Source organism: Balaenoptera borealis (genome assembly GCF_965194805.1).
Source record: "Balaenoptera borealis genome assembly, chromosome: 6".
NCBI lineage: Eukaryota > Metazoa > Chordata > Mammalia > Artiodactyla > Balaenopteridae > Balaenoptera > Balaenoptera borealis.
In genome coordinates this window covers 72,503,838-72,523,273 of record NC_138863.1, presented here as the reverse complement: position 1 = coordinate 72,523,273, position 19,436 = coordinate 72,503,838, and the positions used below count along the sequence as shown (strand labels likewise).

Here is a 19,436-nt window from a genome sequence, read left to right as displayed (position 1 = left end):
AAGGGAGGATGGCTAGAAAAAATGAGATACTGGTACTTAGCAAATGATGAGGCCTAAACTAGTATAGTGGCAGAGGGAATGGAAAATTGGAGATAAATGTACACCATAGGAATTTTAGAGGAAGATTCTTCAGGATGTCATGGAGATATGGGTAAAATGAGAAGTCCAAAGGAATTCTGAGGTTTCCTACCATGGGTGACTAGATGTATGTTGATTCTGTTAACCGTGGTATGGAATACAGGGGAAAGAGCAAGTGTGAAAAGTAGGAAGACAATGAGATCATTTTTAGATTGTTGAGGTTGTGTTATCTGTGTCATGTCCTAAGATAGAGTTTGAGGTCAGAAGAATATAGTGTGTATTTATTGATACAGGAATCATCAATGATAAGTAAGCCTGAGGTTTTCCAACTTCTAGGCAGACTCTGAATGTTATAACTAGGGGTTTTATGCTATTTTTAATGACCCAAATAGTCTCAAGTGAATGGCACGTGTGCCTGTAATTATGGTGTACAAGGTATTATTTTTTTTAATGCCATTGCTTTGTAAATAAAACTCTTCAAGCATTGCGACATGGAAATAACAACAACTGTTGTACATAATAGTGAAAAGATTGGGAACCACTATAGAGGTAATACTTGAATCTATATGAAGATGAGTAAGGAATGTAACTTTTATTACAAGTTTACATAAGGCACCAATCTGTTATATTCAAAGCTGGGTTACCCCACATTATAAAATGAAGTTCCTTTCCACTTGTCTTTCATATAATGTGACTCTTAACTTACCTTAAGGATTTAGACATATTTTATGCCATCACAGCACCAGTCCCATAATGAAAAACATCAACACCTAAGGATGAACTGCAATGAAAATCCTCTACCTGTGGAGGATACTGCATCACATGCTGTAAAGTGCTGAGTTAATCAAAATAATGGGTAAGATAATAAAATTAAGACTGTAGCACATCCAGATACTAAATCTTTAGCCAGGGTAATTATAAGTCCAGCTTCATTTCTTACTCGTATTTCAGGAATTAGTCTTGTGTTGTAGTCTAATGTCTAAAAACATTTGTTTTATATATTTTGTTCAGTTGCCTGATTGCTTACAGCAGGAGGCTAAAGATAATTCCAGTTCCTTCCTCATGTACAGAAGTGAACTTAGTGTTCAATATTCTTTTTAGATTTTGATTCCAAAGCAATGTAACTATTTCTAAATAAACTAGAATGCATTCATCTCTTAAAAATTACCCTCTTGTTGTTATTCCATAATACTACCAACGCTCAAATTAGTTTTGGAATATTTTGGTGAGAAAATGCATTCAGATAATGTTCAAAGTAATCAAGAAAATCAGTCTTATCATGTTCTGAGGAATTTTATTTGGCCAAAGACCTTCCCAACTGAAGCTTACTAAGTTTGCTGCCAATGCATAAATTACTCGACCTTTTTGGTATTGGTTTTGTCATCTGTAAAATGGGCTGTATCCTGGCCTATATGAATGGGGCCCTCTGGAATTGTGCAGCATGTAGCCTGAATTGCTGCAAAGCAGTAGCCCAGGCTATATTAAGATGCTTTCATCTGAAACAAAATATTCAAATCAAAATTGCTTATGCAATAATCTCACCTAGCAAAATGTTCAGAGGTAGTGTGGCTTTAAGATTAATTTGATGGCTCATGTCATCAAGAACCCAAGTCCTTTCCATCTCCCTCGCTTCCCCCATCTTCAGCATTACTGTTACCATCTCTCAGGTTTGTCTCTGCATAGCTGAATGATAGTTGCAGTAGCTCCAGGCATCATGGCCTCCCATAACCATCTCCAAAGACCAAAAGGGACAGAAATTCTCCTCTGAACAATTCCCCAGAAGACTTCTCTCATATGTCACTGCCCAGGATTGTACCACATGCTCATTCTTTAAGCAATCACTTTCAACAGGAATGGAATTACCATGATTGGCTTACTAATTAAAAGATTTATCCTCCTGGGGCTGAAAAAGTGCCCACTGTCCCATGAAGTTTGTGGCCAACCAACATCTACAGAGTGGATGGAAGGAAGAAGACAAGACAGCCAGCTACTGAATAGGCAATTAAAGTGTCTTCCACATGAAAAATACCTATACAATAAAAAGCTATTTAACTTAAGTGAAATAATAGATGTGAAAGTATCCACAGCTCAATTATTATGTAAATGTTATGCCTCAACCTTTAATCTTTAAATGGCATCATTCAGTATATTCACCAGTTATATTTACCAGCTAAATTTACCATACTTGGTTTGTGACTTTTTAAATGTTAAAAAAAGCACATTTTTTGGCAGAGATATTATGATCTATAGGTAAGGAAGATGACAAAGATGTTAGTCTTCCCAAATTCTACCAACCAGAGAAAAAAAGCACTGTTAATGTTTTATACATCCCTGCAGAAAAAAAGCACTAACATTTTGGTATATGCATCCCTGCAAAGTTTGCCCCATGCTAAGTGCATTAAATATATTTTAACAGAATTACTAAACATACTATACTATAACCAGCCTTTTCACTTAATTTATCAATATCAATATAGATTTTCATGATAATTTTTAATGGCTGAATAGAATCAGCCTTTGTTTTTAAACAGTCACTTCTATATTCAAAAGAATTGAGATTTGCTATAATGAGGATATTCAGAAAAGCAATATTGAGTAAGAGTTGTAAACATAACTGAAGAATTAGAGGAATCACTAGATGAGAACATACCTTTCAAGGCCTTCCACTGTCTCCATACAAACCTGCCATGTAAATGTCTTGTTAGCCTTTGGTGATGTAATGACCTTGCTGAGCTTTCCTTTCATCTCAGCGCAAGGTTTATTCCCAACTGGCTATAAGCCTTAGGTCTCTTTCATTCACTACTCAATCCCTCTTCAAGATTCAACCACATTCTTTGGTATCCATTACCATGATTATTAGGGCTATTTTTTATTTTTACTTTATTTATTCAATAAACTTATTTATTTTTGGCTGCGTTGGGTCTTCGTTGCTGCACGTGGGCTATCTCTATTTGCAGCGAGCGGGGGCTACTCTTCACTGGGGCGCGTGGGCCTCTCACTATGGTGGCTTCTCTTGTTGTGGGGCACGGGCTCTGGGCACGCTAGCTTCAGTAGTTGTGGCACACGGGCTCAGTAGTTGTGGCTCGCGGGCTCTAGAGCGCAGGCTTAGTAGTTGTGGTGCACGGGCCCAGTTGCTCCGTGGCATGTGGGATCCGCCCAGAGCAGGGCTTGAACCCGTGTCCCCTGCACGGGCAGGCGGATTCTCAACCACTGAGCCAGCAGGGAAGTCCCAGGGCTATTTTTTATTAAAGGACATGGTAAGGAGTTTGTTCAGGGAGAATAAGGGCACTCTTAGAAGTCCAGCTTGATACTTAAATTTTTTTTTTTAATTTCAAGAATGAACTACATACAACTTATAGTATACCTCACAATGCTTTTATTTAGTCATCCAAGTGAGAACAACCCAAATGACCTTCATGTGTATGGTCAGGGTAGAGATAGAACAAATAGATCTCAGATATTAATTTTGCTAAGGTGCAAAATTCTCTTCCAGTGAAGGTCCAGAGGATCCAAATTATCTTTTCCTTTAACCCTGCCTTTAGCCAACTTGTTACCCATCACACTTCCAAGCACTGCTTTTGCTACAGTAACTCATAAGTCTATATAAGCTCCAACAATACCTAAGAACTCTCAATATTTTCTACTCACCTCCATTTACCTGAGCTTTCGCCTGCACATCTCCTGAATGTTCCGTCTCCTGAATATCGTTGGCTGAATATAAAATTTGGGGCAGTTTTATAGTCCCTAAAAAGCAGACAGGGTTAGATATGATGTCTACATAAAACAAAAACTACAAAAAGGCAATCAAAGTTGAAGCTGCTAATAAGATTGGAGAAATTGCTCGATATCCCTCAAAACATGGTATTCAAATTCAAAATCTGTAATAAATTGTTAGTGAAAATTAATCCAAACAAATATTGAATACTGGTTGAGAAGTAGGGGGAAGAATCCTCTTCCACTGCTAGTAGGAATGTAAACTGGTGTAGTCATCTGGAGGGTAGTATGGCAATAGCATGGAAAGTTAGTGTGCACATACCTAACAACTTGGGGATTCTCCCCTACATATAGATCCTAGAGAAACTCTTACTACAGTCTATTAGTTATCTATTGCTATGTAACAAATTACTCAAAACTGAGTGGCTTAAAACAACAATAAACATTTATTATTCCACAGTTTCTATGGGTCAAGAATTCAGGAGTGTCTCAGGGTCTCTTGTAAAGTTGCAGTCCAGATGTTGGCCGGGGGTCCTGTCATCTGTTTAACTTCAGCTGAAGGATCCACTTCTAAGATGCTGCTGTCACATGGCTTGCACGTTGGTGCTAGCTGTTGGCTGTCCCATGGGGGTGCTACAGTGTCCTCAACAACACCGTAGTTGGCTTTACCAGGAGCAAGTGATCCAAGAGAACAAGGTGGAAATAGCAATGTATTTATGACCTAGTCTGGGAATTCACACATCACTCTGCCATATTATGTTGGTCACACAGACAAAACCCGATACAATGTGGGAAGGGATTACACAGGGGCATGAATCATTTGGGACCATCTAGGAAACAGGCTTGCACACGCAGGTCCATAGAAGACATGTATGACAACATTCACCGCAGTATTATTTGCAGTGACAAGGAGTTGCAGGCAACTTAGGTTTTCATTCTGAGAGAAGTTTGAAAGTAAAATGTGGTATACACCTGTGATGGAATACCTTGTAGCAATCAAAAGTAATGAACCAGATTTATGTATTCCTTTTTCAACTCAAAAGAAACAAAATTAGAAAAATAGAATGACATGTATAGCATGATGCAACTGATACAAGTTTTAAAAAACACTGTATATATATATATTTTTTCCACATTATATATTTTTAAAGATGTGTTGCTAAATACATATATAAAAGGTTGAGTGGAAAGACATATGTGGTTGTATGTGGGAGGAAAGGGAATTGAAGAGGAGCTGAAGGAAGAAGTAAGAAAATGAAAGAAAAGAGGGGCTTTGCAAGAACAATGTGAAGAGTGTATCCTGAATTGAGGAGAGGAATTATTTCAATCCTATGTAGTTGAGGTTTAAAAAAAAAATTTTTTTTTTAAGGCAGAGTTGTAATGTGGCCCAAGCAGGCCTCCTAAGAGATCTAACTGAGGCAAAATTCCTAGTAGATAAGGTTCCACTAGTTTCTCTGTGTTGTATTTTTTATGAGTCATATTCCTGTGGAAGGAAAATTTCAGTTGTCTTAAAGTACCTCTCTTATCTCCTTGTTGGAATGAAATTCTTTTAACAGAACACAAACTTCTTTCGTTTCTCAAATGCAAATAACCTTGAGAGAGGTAGCCCACAAATACAATTTATAAAAAGGAGTAAATCATTGATATCAGATTTCCTCATTAAGGATGTGTTTCATGGGAGGCTAAATGAACAGGATTTTAAATTTCTTGAAAGGGTATGGGGGTAGAGGGGATAGAAAATAGAAGGAGCACAGAGGGGGTGCATTAAGGGACCAAAGAGAGATCAGCTTCCTCATGATTTTGATTAAAACTAGTGCTTTTAACGAATTTCATTTTGGGTTTGAAATAAGAAAAAGAGATTACCTTGCATTTATGGTAATTTAGTTCTTTTGAGTTCAAGGTATACCCACAGATAAATTTTCATTTGTTTAATTTTAACCACGGTTAACAACTAAATAAATATATTAATTTACTCTCTAGATGTTGTTTCAAACTGATGACTATTCTTGGGGTTCGGTAGTAGTGGATTGATTGGTTTATCCTTAGGATAAATCAAAATCTATACTTGAGGTCAGGCCAATTTTTTATAATTCACAGAGCAACCAGGACTAAAATGGAGAAGGTTCAGGTTAAAGCCTAATTTATCTTAGAAAAAGTATGTTGTGCATACTTGTAATTGTATGATAGCAGAGGGTTAGGAAAATGTTTTTATATTTGAGGAGAATAATAATACTGGTTTTATTGAAGATAGGCCCAACCTATGGCACTGTGAATGCAAGAGTCATTCACATAACAAATGATCCACATGTGTATTGTAACAATTGTTCTGGAGACTAATTGTGGCCCTTTGGGGATCATGGCCAGTACTTCTTGAACAGCTACTCCTGCTGAGTAGCAACAATGAAGACAGCAGTCCAAAGTAGCCAATAGTCACCTTTCTTTTTTTCAGGGATATTTAATTTATTTTTAAAAGAAAATTAATCACTCTTGAAAAACTGTTCTTCGTGTGTGTTTAAGTATTTTATTTCTTATTCGCCCCCTGGACATCAGACATGTTAATATCAAGCTCTTATATGCCATCTAATATAAAGTAATGTAACCACGAATGCTCCCTAAGGCAAAACACCCCCATGAAGACGACTCTCCATGCAGCATCTGGCAGCCAGTTCTATAAACACAAAAACCACGCACTTGATTCACAGCACCACCTTGTTCTCTGTTCCATATGGTATTTTTGATTGAGCACCAGCTCCTTAAGGCATCACTGTAATATTTGGTTAACAGAAACTGACATATGTACATAATAACTGCTGATTTTCATATAAGCCTTCACAAACACTCTAGGAATTTTGGAAAATACTCTGAGGTTATGAAGCATTCTAAAATTTAATATATCTTCAAGACTTTTCTATTCTCCCTTCACTACTTATTAAAAGCCCTTTACTAAGGACATTAGCTAAGGATCACTTCTGCAATAGACTGTAAGCTCCATGAAGGTAGGGCCTGTGCCTGTCTTGTTCATCAATGATTCCTCAGACCCCCAGCAAGGCATCAAATCATAGTTCACGAATGCTTGAACTTGTATCTCATGACTTATTAGACAAATTTATATAATAAATTTTTCTTAATGACAACTGGGTTGTATGTCTACAATAGAGACATTTCACCTATTAGAACAAGACCTTAAAAAATATTCTAATATTTTCATATTAGAAATGTGAAATAAACAATAAAACGTGGTCCAGAGAGGTTCAGAGACTCATGAAAGTCACATCACTTGACTTAAGACCACCTGCCTCCACCCAGCCCAGTGTTCTTTCAACCACACTCTGCTGCTCCTCCTTTATGATTCTGTAAAAAGCAAATTTAAATTAACTAGTTTTTTTTGAAAAAAAAAAAAATTTCCAGGTTCATTAAGAAAAACTAAAAAACTAGTTTGTAAAAGTCTTTTATTGTATCCGTGCCACACATAGTAGTGAAAAATAACACTCCTAAAAAAAAGAATGCTACCTTTTCCACAACATTTTATTTTAAATAAAACTTCAAGTACTCTTACATAGGTACAAAAAAATTCTGATCTACTTGCCTCCAACAGGCCACCACAACACACAGTAGATAAAACACAGTGGTTACAAATGTCTGTTAAATTTATTTCTGAGGCAAGGCAAATGGGAGGGAAATGTTTCTATGAAAAAATACTGTGTGCGTAGGAAATTGTCACAATTTTATTCCACATGGATACAAATGATTATACTTTAATTTAGGCCCTGGTGGCTTAAAATTATATAACAAAATAGAAAAAATGGAAAACTAATATCCCCTACACCCTGTTTCAAAGGCAGGCACTACCAAGATCAAGGAGACGCCACAGTGTTGGTAGAGGATAATTACTGTACAAGCTGTATAGCTATAATTACCTTCAGACTAAAATAAAATGCTACAATCCTTCTAAGGCATAAACAATAATGTCTGCAAACAATATATACACATAATACATATTTAAAACAAGACTTAATATAAACAATAATGAACAGTATATACATGTCAATTTTTCTTCACTGTCTTGAAATACAATTTAACTACACAAGTGATGCAGCAACATATATATATATATATATATATATATATAAATATATATATATATATATATATATATATAAATGTACTTGTAACTCTACAGTAAAGTTTATTTTTGGTGCTTTTATAGCACATCAGTGTAAACAGTTTAACTTGGCTTTGTTTTATATTTTAAAACATTCCTTGTGGTATTTTCAAGATTTAAAGCAATTTTTCTAGTTCTTCCTTTTCACAGAAAACGAAGATTCTGGATGTGGTTTAATCATAAATAATTCATAAAATTAAATACATTCACTAAAAAATAAACTACAAAGTAAAAAAATGAAAAATAGATATTTATTGAGAGGGAAAGGAGAACCATTTCCCACGTTAGAGCTCTGGTGTTGAATATTCAGTGCGATTTGATATATTTTAATTGCTATTGCACTATAACACCCTTTCCTTTGAAAATTCTTTGGGTGTGCTTCCCTGTTCTACCTAAATTAGCTGATAAATCACACAAACCAATAACCAAGGGCCTTGGTTGTTGTAGGAGTGAAGCCTTTAAAAACGGTATCATTCTTCTGATACTTTTTTTTTGTGTGATACTTATTTTAAGGAAAAAAAAGTCATTATGTATGTGCCTTGCACATGTATGTAAATACAGTTCACATTGCTGGTTCGTTTGTCCTTGTTTAAAAGGAAAAAAACAAGAGAGATTATTATAACTTCAGCTCACTTTGAAAGTATCTGTCCACTTTTTTTCAAAATACTTCCTCATACTGTGGCCAGCTCTGCCTATATCAGAATCATCTTCATTAAATGTTTCACAGTTGTCAAAAACAAGCCTGACATCTAGAGCAAAAGTTTCAAGGTTTGGATACCTGGAAGAAAACACATGATTACAGGTTGCTTTTGTAGGCTGGTTTTGTTTTGCAAACAAATGAAGAGGTAATAAAAGATAAAATAAAACATAAAACTGAAAGGAAAAAGAAAAAGATTAGGGTAACTGCATTTAAACTGATATAAAACATATTATACCCTCTTACAAATAGGACGTTTAAAAGACTGCATGTGTCCTGGGCATATAGAATTTAAAGACAGGGTAAATGGAAAACAGATTTCTCTTAAAGATCAAGATGTATTTCAACAAACTAGCATTTTTCTTACATCCAATTTCCTGTTCGACCTGTATCACAATTCTGTTACAGGACTCATCCTACTTGATTAGTTTATTAACTCTGACCAACTGTATCACTTGCAGTACCCTATTTTTCACACTCAAAAATATTTAGCTACAGTAGAAATAATATAAATGCTTCCCATGCACTATGTACATGACACTTGCCCTGTAGCTTTTACATACATCCCAGGATAGGTCACTCTGTGTTAAACCTTGCCCCTTTCCCATTTCTCTTCTTCTCTCTTCAGATATGCTCTTTTGCTCAAACACTGTCATATGATGATCCAAAACAAGCAAAAAAAGCATGTGCTATCTCTTTACTGGAGATGACATTATCAGGAAACTGCCTTTCAATGAGAAGCACTGTGAACTCAGTGCTTTTTTTGGTGGGATAATCCCAGTCCTCTTTCCCTGTAAGAACACAGAGAAGAGAACTGAAAGGTGCATGAATATGCCTAGACTTCTTAGTAAGGAAGGAGTGGTGCATTTCAAGCCAAATCAATACATTTTGAAAAAGGGCTTTTGGAAATTCAAATTTAAATTAATTCTAACTTATGACAAATTGAATACTAAAATAATTTACCCATTAGAAATACCTATGAAGCACACACTGATGCTCTGAGATCTGGTAAAAGTGGAATTATTTCTTTGATGAAATACCTTGTACAGTCTTTTCACTCCTTTCTTCTAATATGTGCAATAATAAAAAAAGAAAATTTCTTTATCTGTAATGAGCTCACAGAATTGTCAGCCCTATGTAACCTCACCCATTTTCCTTTTCTTCTGGGAATTATTATTTTTTAAATTAAGGTGAAATTCACATAACATCATACTAACCATTTAAGGTAGATAATTAAGGCATTTAGCACACTCACAACATGGCATTACGTAGTTCCAAAACACTGTCATTACCCCAAAGGGAAACTCTATCCATCAAGCATTTACTCTCTATTCCTTCCTATCCCCAGCCCGTGGCAACCATCAACCTGTCTTTTGGTCTCTATACATTTACCTATTCTGGACATTTCACATAAATGCAATCATATAACATGTGTGGGAATAATTTTTATAAAATATTTTAAAGTTGCCTTGAGAAATATTTATCTCTTTAGACTGTTCCTGACTACAAGAAAAGGTTAATGATTAGCGCTAGGGAGACAAATCCAGGAGAGAATTTTAGGCGAGATTCTAGATGAAATAAGTACAACAGAAGGAAGGGGCAGCTGATGGAACCCAGAAAGATTCATTAAAGGAGGCACTTCCTCCCCTCTGTTCTCTAAGTTTCTAGTTTAAAATTTGAAATACTGTTTGTGAGTTTGGGTCCCAGCTCATTAATTTGGGTTTAATGAGATAAGTCGAAGTTAGAGGAGTCTGAATTCTCTGAATTCTGTCTCCCACACCTGGCATCACAAACGGGATTATAAAGAACTGCCTCTCTCTGCTTGCTTCTGCTGTGACCTCCTCCATTTACCGGCGCTCATTCTCAAAAGGGAGCTTAGATTTTGCAGATCTTCTGGTAATTCTGTGTTAATGTGTAAGCCTATTTATTTTGAGGTTTAGGTTCATCCTCTATCCAGGAACTGGAGAATTATGGAAGTTAAAGCCAGGAACTGAACACTGGGAAGGTTTTCCTGCCTAAGTCTCTGTCTTTGTCATGCTGATTGTAAAGTCCATTGCTACCCCTGCCACCAAGTTCTGAATATTTTGATAGAAAAAGCAAAAGAACCAGTTCATATATAGACAGAAGTTTTTGCTATTTGGATCATATAAGAACCAATAGTTTTAATGTTTTCGGAATTTAGGCAGGTCCCTTTCAAAATTGAAAAATAGTAAAATGGAACAGACATAATTCTTTAAAAGACTGACAGTTCAGCCTCCAGAGAAACTAGTCATTTGGTCAGTCTTGTAAAACATCTGATACATGTAAGACAGACACTGATCTTTATGAGTTAAGTTCTACTCAACTCTTCTAAACTGAGTTTAAATTACAAATTACAGTGATTTTCACCAAAAGAATATCTAGGAAAAACATAATAATAATAACAATAATAATGTAATTAAATATATTTTATAGTTTTTTTTTAATGTAAAGTTCCTTCTTTCTCTTTATTTATGACTTTGCTTGAAGTGATGCACATGGGCTACACTAAGGTAAACTGGTATGCAGGAATAAAGGGTGCAGGGAGAATGGAGAAGGGAAATGCACAGCTCCTGGCCATTAACACATGGAATGCTTTTGTGTGGGCTTGTTTTGTAAGAGAACAGCCTTATTCTTGTGGCTCCAAAACGTCTAGAACCAGTGTCCAATGTCCAGAACCAACTAAATGCCAACATCTAACAGCTGCTACTCTCTGGCAAGAAGTCTGAGGCAATCTAACAAAGATCATTAACTGTGGCCAGAAGTCATTTTGCTCTTTGGATAGGATCACAAAGAGAATATGGTAGAGAGGAGCAAATAATAATTTTCTTCCACATTTAATAAACACATTTTTAGTATTCTCCAACAACTCACAATAAAGCTTTTAATAGTTAAAATTTCCAGTGATCTTCTATCTCTACATTGTAATAATCTGAAAATATTACAGAGTCAATTTTTATTAAATCCACATGAGACAGTGTCAATATTCCACTGATGTAAAATACAAGCTCTAGCTTACATGTAATTTACTTTGGGAGGCTTTCTTGATACTCTTCCTTACCTTCCAGGCTGAGTTTGGTGCCCTTCCAATGTCAAAATGCTTTATCACACTGCTTTTTAATTATTTAAATAATTTTAATTGATTTGTCTTACATACTATACTCCCCTGACCAAACGCGCGCACACACACACACCCCTCTCCAAAGGCAGAGCCTATGTCTTTGCTGTTAATGTATTTTTGGCTCACTAGAAAAGTACCCAGCATATACCAAGCATTCAATAAATACTGAACTGAAATGATTTACTTACTGTCCACTACTTAATTTCTCTCTAATTGTGGAAAAATCCATAGGCTTCTTAATAACTTTCTTATAACCAGGAACAAGTTTCAAGTTTACAGGAAGTAGAAAAGGCCATGCATCCTCATGAGTTTCCATTTCAGTAAGGATCATACTAAAGAAAACAATGTCTGAAATCAGTATCTATGCTTTAGAAATATCTATTTTTATTAAAAATTTACCTTTCATAATCTTTCAAGTAAAAAATGCAAATTAATTTATTTAAAAAGATAAAAGAATATATTTACTTATACTATAGACTTTCATTTCCTACTTACACAAATTGTCAAAAAGTTGCCTTTAGTAATGGTAGAAGATTTCTAAGCAAATAAAATAGGAAGTTGTAAATATACAGTACATGAAAACTGAAATAATACCTGCAAAGAGCTAGGTCCTTGGAGTCATCTCTTTTAGGTTTCTTAACAGAAGTAAAACTTTCTTGTTTTGACAAATTAATAGAAGTGTTTTCCTCCATTTTTCTTTTTTTCAGGTCTTTGATTCCTCTTTTTAATGAACTACTTGTAGATGCAGAGTCTTCATCTTCAGTATCCCCTGTTAAAGTTACTTTCTTGCCTTTTTTTGACTCAGTCTTTTTTCCTTTGACATGAAGTTTTTTGATTTTTAGAGTTTGACCACTTGCCTTTAATTTAAAAAAAAAAAGGAAATGAGGTATAAGAAAAATAACTGTCTACAGGCCTTTTATTATTTTAAATTAGGAAAGCCTGACAGGGCCAACAAAAAGAATATTATCTCTGATCTCGAAGGTTGATCATTTTATTATTTTTAAGAGAGATCTATGAATTTGTTCTCCCATAATATGAGGCAAAAATCTAATAAAGCATGAAAAATTTATTTTGGGAATTCTTACAATCTGAAGATGTTGATGTCGTGGTAATCCATCTTTGGAACTATAGAACTTATCAGCAGTATTTCTTTAATCTAGGTCAGTGGACCCCAACCTTTTTGGCACCAGGGACCGGTTTCACGTAAGAAAATTTTTCCATGGACAAGGGGATGGTTGAGGCGGTAATGCGAGCAATGGGGAGGATTGGGGAGCGGCAGATGAAGCTTTGCTCGCTCCCCTGCCACTCACCTCCTGCTGTGCGGCCTGGTTCCTAACAGGCCACCGAACGGGTCTGAGGCCTGGGGGTTGGGGACCCCTGGTCTAGGTCACTAACTGAATGAGTTTAAAGATACAAAGGTACTATCTTTCGGAGCACAGTATAATTAAGAACAAAGGTGGAATATAAACAAAAATATAGATCTTATTAATAAGAAAGTTGAAGAGATAATTAAAAAGCTAGGCCAAAACAAGGAAAATAGCTCATGAAGTGTCAAATAGAGAAAAAGTCCTTTGTAAATGATCAGATCTACTGGAAATTGATATTTCTTTCTAGATAAAGAAAAAAAGCATTTTCTATAAGAATAGAGTTCCACAAACTTGTGGTTACCAGGTGTGAACAAAGCAGAGGTGAAGGAAGAGGGAAAAAATGTCTGTTTTTGAGGAAAACAATAAAGAAATAGTATAAAAGAGATTATATTTGGAATCAAAGAACATGATTTCCAGCTATGGCTCTGTCAGTAACTAGCTATGGAACTTTGTACAAAAATATCTGTGAGTCCCTGTTTTCTCACCTGTAAAATAAGAAAGATAAGCCACACAATTGGTACGGTCATCCTAGCTCTAAAATTACATGGGGGAAAAAAAAAAAAAACAAACTTCAAAAAAACTCAACATGGCCTTACGCAATCTAACTACAATGTACAGGCAGCACACTGATGTAACAATAGCTGCCCACCACGCCCCTCAACCTAGAAGTAGCGAAATAAATCTGTATTTTCAGATTTTACAATATTACAGTAAATATAGTAGATCATAGAAGAATATCAGTGCAAAGACCCCGTAATGTATGGTTTTTGTTTGAATTTTCCAGAACAGTGTTTATCCTCTTTTAGCAAATTATTTCCTCTCTTACCCAGACTATTAAGAAATCTTAGACTTAAGACTTAGGGTCAGATATCAATCAGCTGTAATTTAAAGTTGGATGTATCCTTGAAATGAATTTGGCTGAAAAACGTTTCTCTGGAGTATTTCATACCAATTTCTTTGAGGATTTCAGGACCTCTTCTAGCATTATTTTTTAAAATTGCTTTTAATCAAGCAATTAAAATTATTTATTTCTCTATTGGCAGGTTAAAAGTATAGTTAAAGAGATATTTTAATTGACTAAAATAATAAGACAAACCATAAATCTAACATCTTCCCCATACCATATGAAAGAATCACTACCCCTTGAAACTAACTGGAATAATTAAAATGTTTTACTAAGTCTCTTCTCCATTTAGTTTATTAATTTTTATTCACTAAAATCTGATTATTTTGAGTTTTTATATTACACTGAGATTTTAGCACTCTGAAATCATAAAAAAGAGAAAGAGAATGCTTAATTCATGAGGAAAAGGTCTACTTAATGAAGATTAAATTAAGTTAGATTGAGTAATTGTGTTACTTAAAAAGAACAAAATTTCATGAATAACGGGTCAAAATTTCTAGTTCCTATTTGAACTAAAATACTATTGGGTTGGCCAAAAAGTTCATGTGGGTTTTTCCATAAGATGTTACAGGATCCCAATACTTGGGATCATATTCTAACAAATTAATACTCATAGTAAGAAAACATGAAATTTAAATCCACAGAAATAAAAACTTTTGTGATGTTTTAAAAAGACAATGAAGCCTCTCTCTTTCCGTGATAAATGATGTTTATCAGCTTACCTCATTAGATCATGCACATACACTTTTAAAAGCAAGCTTTTACACAGTTGCTCTGTTACTGATGACTTTGTTCTTGGACAGAGAAGCCTCCCTTCCCCACCCTTTCTATCTTATTAGAGCCCAAATCCAAAGAGGAACTTCAGGATGTCTTAAACCGAACCTATCAGATTACACATACAAGGGCTCATTTCTGTGATGTTTGTATATCTATATATCAGAAGTTGCGAACTGGTGGCTCAGAGGCTGTAAACAGCCCACAGAATGTGTTGTTGTTTGGCTCATAATGCTTGTAAAAATCCTGAATTTGTTGCCAACATTTAACATTTGGGAGGGCATGCATAAAAATCCATAATCTTGAAATACTGGTAGATCCTGGAACACTGGGCCCACATGTCTACATGACGGCTGGAGTTGAGCAATGTCTGTCACATATAAATGGGGCCATGGCTTGACTTTCCTGTTTGCTACAGTCCCAACTCTTTTGTGTTATTTGGCTTTTGTAGGCACTGGAATTTAAAATTTCTTGTGTGTGTGTGTGTGTGTGTGTGTGTATGAGTGTGTATAAATATGTATATATACACACATGCCAAGTTTTTTGATTCTGTGATCCTGAGAGAAAGTATATATATATTTATCTTTAATATATATATATAGTGTATGTATATACATTGGCATGAAAACACACATATACACAGAATAAAAACAGTCACAATGACGTATGCAGAAATAGCTATTTGAGAGCAAGATGTATAATATAAATATTTGTAAATAACTGAATTACTGGAAAGATATTTTTAAAACCTTAACTTTAAAAATCTTTACCAAAATCCAGTGTTTATAAGATTTTTTATTGCTGTAAGAAACATAACACCTAATCCACCACATTTAAAAAACAAGAGAGCAGAGGCTTAGAAAGCTGCATTTACATCGAAGGGTTTAGATGAGATCATACACCTCACATCTTCTACTCCACTCCAGAAATGATAGATAGCCAGAATTCAAATTTACAGGAAACAAAACCTCCTATAGCCTACCAGATGATACCCCCAAGAATTAAAACACTGATTTGTGGGCTTCCCTGGTGGCGCAGTGGTTGAGAATCTGCCTGCCAATGCAGGGGGCACGGGTTCGAGCCCTGGTCTGGGAAGATCCCACATGCCGCAGAGCAACTGGGTCTGTGAGCCACAACTACTGAGCCTGCGCGTCTGCAGCCTGTGCTCCGCAACAAGAGAGGCCACGATAGTGAGAGGCCCGTGCACCGTGATGAAGAGTGGCCCCCGCTTGCCGCAACTAGAGAAAGCCCTAGCACAGAAACGAAGACCCAACATAGCAATCAATCAATCAATCAATCAATAAAAAAAAAAAGACTCCTCATTTCCTCCTCTTCCCCTTTAAAAAAAACAAAAACAAAACACTGATTTGTTAGTAATTCATAAAGTATTAGAGACACTCTCTATAACTTGACATTTATGAAATTAAAAGATAAGTTATGTACCACCAGCGAAGATTATTATTAAACTACATTTAACTATATATAACAAAAATGATCAAGTAATGAGAAATAAAAAAGCAATTATTAGTGAATATGGTGCCATGTGAGACCTCTGCTATTTTGTAAAATATAGCCTAAAATATAAAAAGGTATTAATATAAATATATCACAAAAAATATATCACAGAATTTTAAAGTCATGAAAACCTTCAAACACATGACCATATTTGATCCTTACAAATCCCCGCAAAGATATGATTCCATTTTACAGATATAACTTTGAAGCTAAGAAAGCACTCCATATTTATAGATCTGGGAGGTGAGAAAAACCAGCAAAGGAGACTGAAAAGGAGCAAAAGCAAGAAGAAAATCAGGTGAGTATGGTATCCTAGAAGACAAGTGAAAACAGGATTTCAAGGAGGAGGGGAAGTTCCATTCTATCAAATGTAAGTGATGGGTTAGATGAGATCTAGGCACTGATCACTAGACCGAGCAATGTGGAAGTCATTTGTGGGCATAGTAAGAGAAATTTTGGAGAAGCTGTGGAGATGAAAATATTACTGGAGTGAGTTTAAGAGTGAATCAGAGGAGAGAAATCAGAAAGAACCAGAACAGAAAACTTTCCAGTAAAGGGAAGGGGAGAAATGGGGGAAGTGGACCAAGGAAGAAGTGGGGCCAAAAGAGGGTTTTTGTTTAGTTTTTGTAAGATGGGAGAAATAGTAGCATGTTAGTAGGCTGATGAGAAAGAACCCAGTGTAAAAGGAAAAATTGATGATGCAGGAGAAGACAGAACTGCTGGAGCCATTCTCCTAAGGAGGTGAGAGGGGATGGGATCTGAAGCACAAGTGGGGTTACTGGCTTAGTTAGGGGCACACAAGCAGTTCATGGCAACAGGAGAGAAGGTAGAGTATGAGAGCCCAGATATAGGAAGGATGGTAGGTGTGGTGGTGGATGCTCGTGATATTTTCTTCTGATGGCTTCCATTATCATAGTGAAATGGGAGTAAGGTCATCAGCTGAGAATGAGGATGGAGGAGACAGTAAATTATCAGGCACCATTAAAGGCCCTCTTAGCCTTAAATTTAAAGGGCTGGGTGTTTTCTCCAGCCACATTCAAGATACCTTTGTATCTGAATATATAGGTGCTGGAGAAGTCAGAGAGTTGGATTAACCAGAATGACGGTCTTACCAAGTGAGAGAGAGGCACAGGAGCTAAGGGTGGATGCAGTGATTATAGGAGGAAAGAGAGGACATGAATGGGGAGAGGGACAGTGAAAAGGTCTTAAGATAAATGAATTGAAGGCCCTGATGAGATCAAAGAATTATTGGAGTTGGAGCGCTAGAGGGAGTGAACAGGAAAGAAAGGAGGCAGTGGAGAGATGGATGCTTGAAACTGAGTTTATGAAGTGGTGGTAGTTACTGGTAGTAACTACGTCAAGAGATTAAATATGGAAGAGAGTGTCTGAGATAGGGAAAACCTAACGAAGAGTCTGGCCCTCAATACATTCTAACCCTTTCACACTTCTTACTCCTTACTTTATAACTCTAAAACCCATTTCTTCCTACTTTATCATAGTGCTACTCTTTAATCAGTTAGTATTAGAATTCACAGGTTTCCAATTTATATGTGACTGGCAAGTGACTTAAAATACATATGCTTATTACCATATGACCTAGCAATTCTACTCTTAGGTATACAACGGAAAAATTGAAAACATATATTCATACAAAAACTTGGGTATGACTGTTCATAGCAGCATTATTCATAAAAGCCAAAATGTAGAAACAAACCAAATGTCCATCAGCTGAACAGATAAACAAAATGTAGTCTGTCCATATAATGAAATATCATTTGACTTTAAAGATGAAGTGCTAGAACACAGATGAACCTTGAAAATATTGTGTTAAGTGAAAGAAAAAGGCCACATATTGTATGATTGGATGTATATGTAATGACAAGAATAGGCAAACCCACAGAGACAGAAAATAGATTAATGGTTGCCAAAGGCTGAGAAGAGAAGGGGAATGGGGAGTGAATGATAATGTGTACAAGCATACTTTTTGGGGATCATGAAGATGTTCTGGTATTTGATAGTGGTGATGGTTGTACAACTTTGTGAATATATTAAAAACCACTGAATTGCACACTTTAAAACGAATTCTACAGTATACGAATTATATCTCAAAAAAAAATCCCCATAAAACTCTTCATTTTGATCTGGCAATTAAAAAGTTTTAAGTAATAATACTACTTAAAAAATACTAAAATTTATATGGAGCCACAAAAGACCCAGAATTGCCAAAGTAATCCTTAGGAAAAAGAACAAAGCTGGAGGCATAACCCTTCCAGACTTCAGACACTACTACAAAGCTACAGTAATCAAAACAGTGTGGTATTGGGGCAGAAACAGACATATAGATCAATGAAACAGAATAGAGAACCCAGAAATAAACCCGCACACCTACAGTCAATTAATCTACAACAAAAGCAGTAAGAATATACAATGGAGAAAAAACAGTCTCTTCAGCAAGTGGTGTTGGAAAAGCTGGACTGCTAAATCAATGAAATTAGAACACTCCCTCACACCCTCACACCATATATAAAAATAAACTCAAAATAGTTTAAAGACCTAAACATAAGACATAAAAGTCCTAGAAGAGAACACAGGGAAAACATTCTTGGACATAAATCATAGCAATATTTTCTTAGATCACTTTTCCAAGGCAAAAGAAATAAAAGCAAAAATAAATGGGACCTAATCAAACTTAAAAGCTTTTCCACAGCAAAGGAAACCAACAAAACAAAAAGACAACCTACCAGACTGGGAGAAAATATGTGCAAATGATGCAACTGACAAGGTGTTAATAACCAAAATACACAAACAGCTCATACAACTCAATATCAAAAACACAAACAACCCAACTGAAAAATGGGCAGAAGACCTAAATAGATATTTCTCTAAATAAGATATACAGCTGGCCAACAGGCACGTGAACTTAATGCTCAGCGTTAAGCGTTACTAAGTATTAGAGAAATGTACATCAAAACCACAATGAGGTATCATCTCACACCAGTCAGACTGGCTATCATCAAAAAGTCTACAAATAATAAGTGCTGGAGAGGGTGTGGAGAAAAGGGAACCCTAGCACACTGTTGGTGGGA

General features: G+C 35.7%; 1 protein-coding gene across 16 annotated transcripts in view; it reads right to left on the bottom strand.

The window, feature by feature from the left end:
* Positions 1–968: 968 nt before the first annotated feature.
* Positions 969–19,436, bottom strand: part of BAZ2B (bromodomain adjacent to zinc finger domain 2B) — a 297,378-nt gene continuing 278,910 nt past the window's right edge. For 14 of the 16 annotated variants that reach the window (XM_082395172.1, XM_082395166.1, XM_082395179.1 and 11 more), the window contains 3 exons: positions 12,385–12,647; positions 11,979–12,122; positions 969–8,732 (listed from right to left, as the gene is read on the bottom strand). In XM_082395172.1, coding sequence (XP_082251298.1) covers positions 8,579–8,732; positions 11,979–12,122; positions 12,385–12,647 — 561 coding nt within the window. In that variant the 3' untranslated portion in view covers positions 969–8,578. Of the gene's footprint in view, positions 8,733–11,978; positions 12,123–12,384; positions 12,648–19,436 lie in introns of those variants that run through there. The other 2 variants (XM_082395167.1, XM_082395173.1) reach the window with 2 other exon arrangements.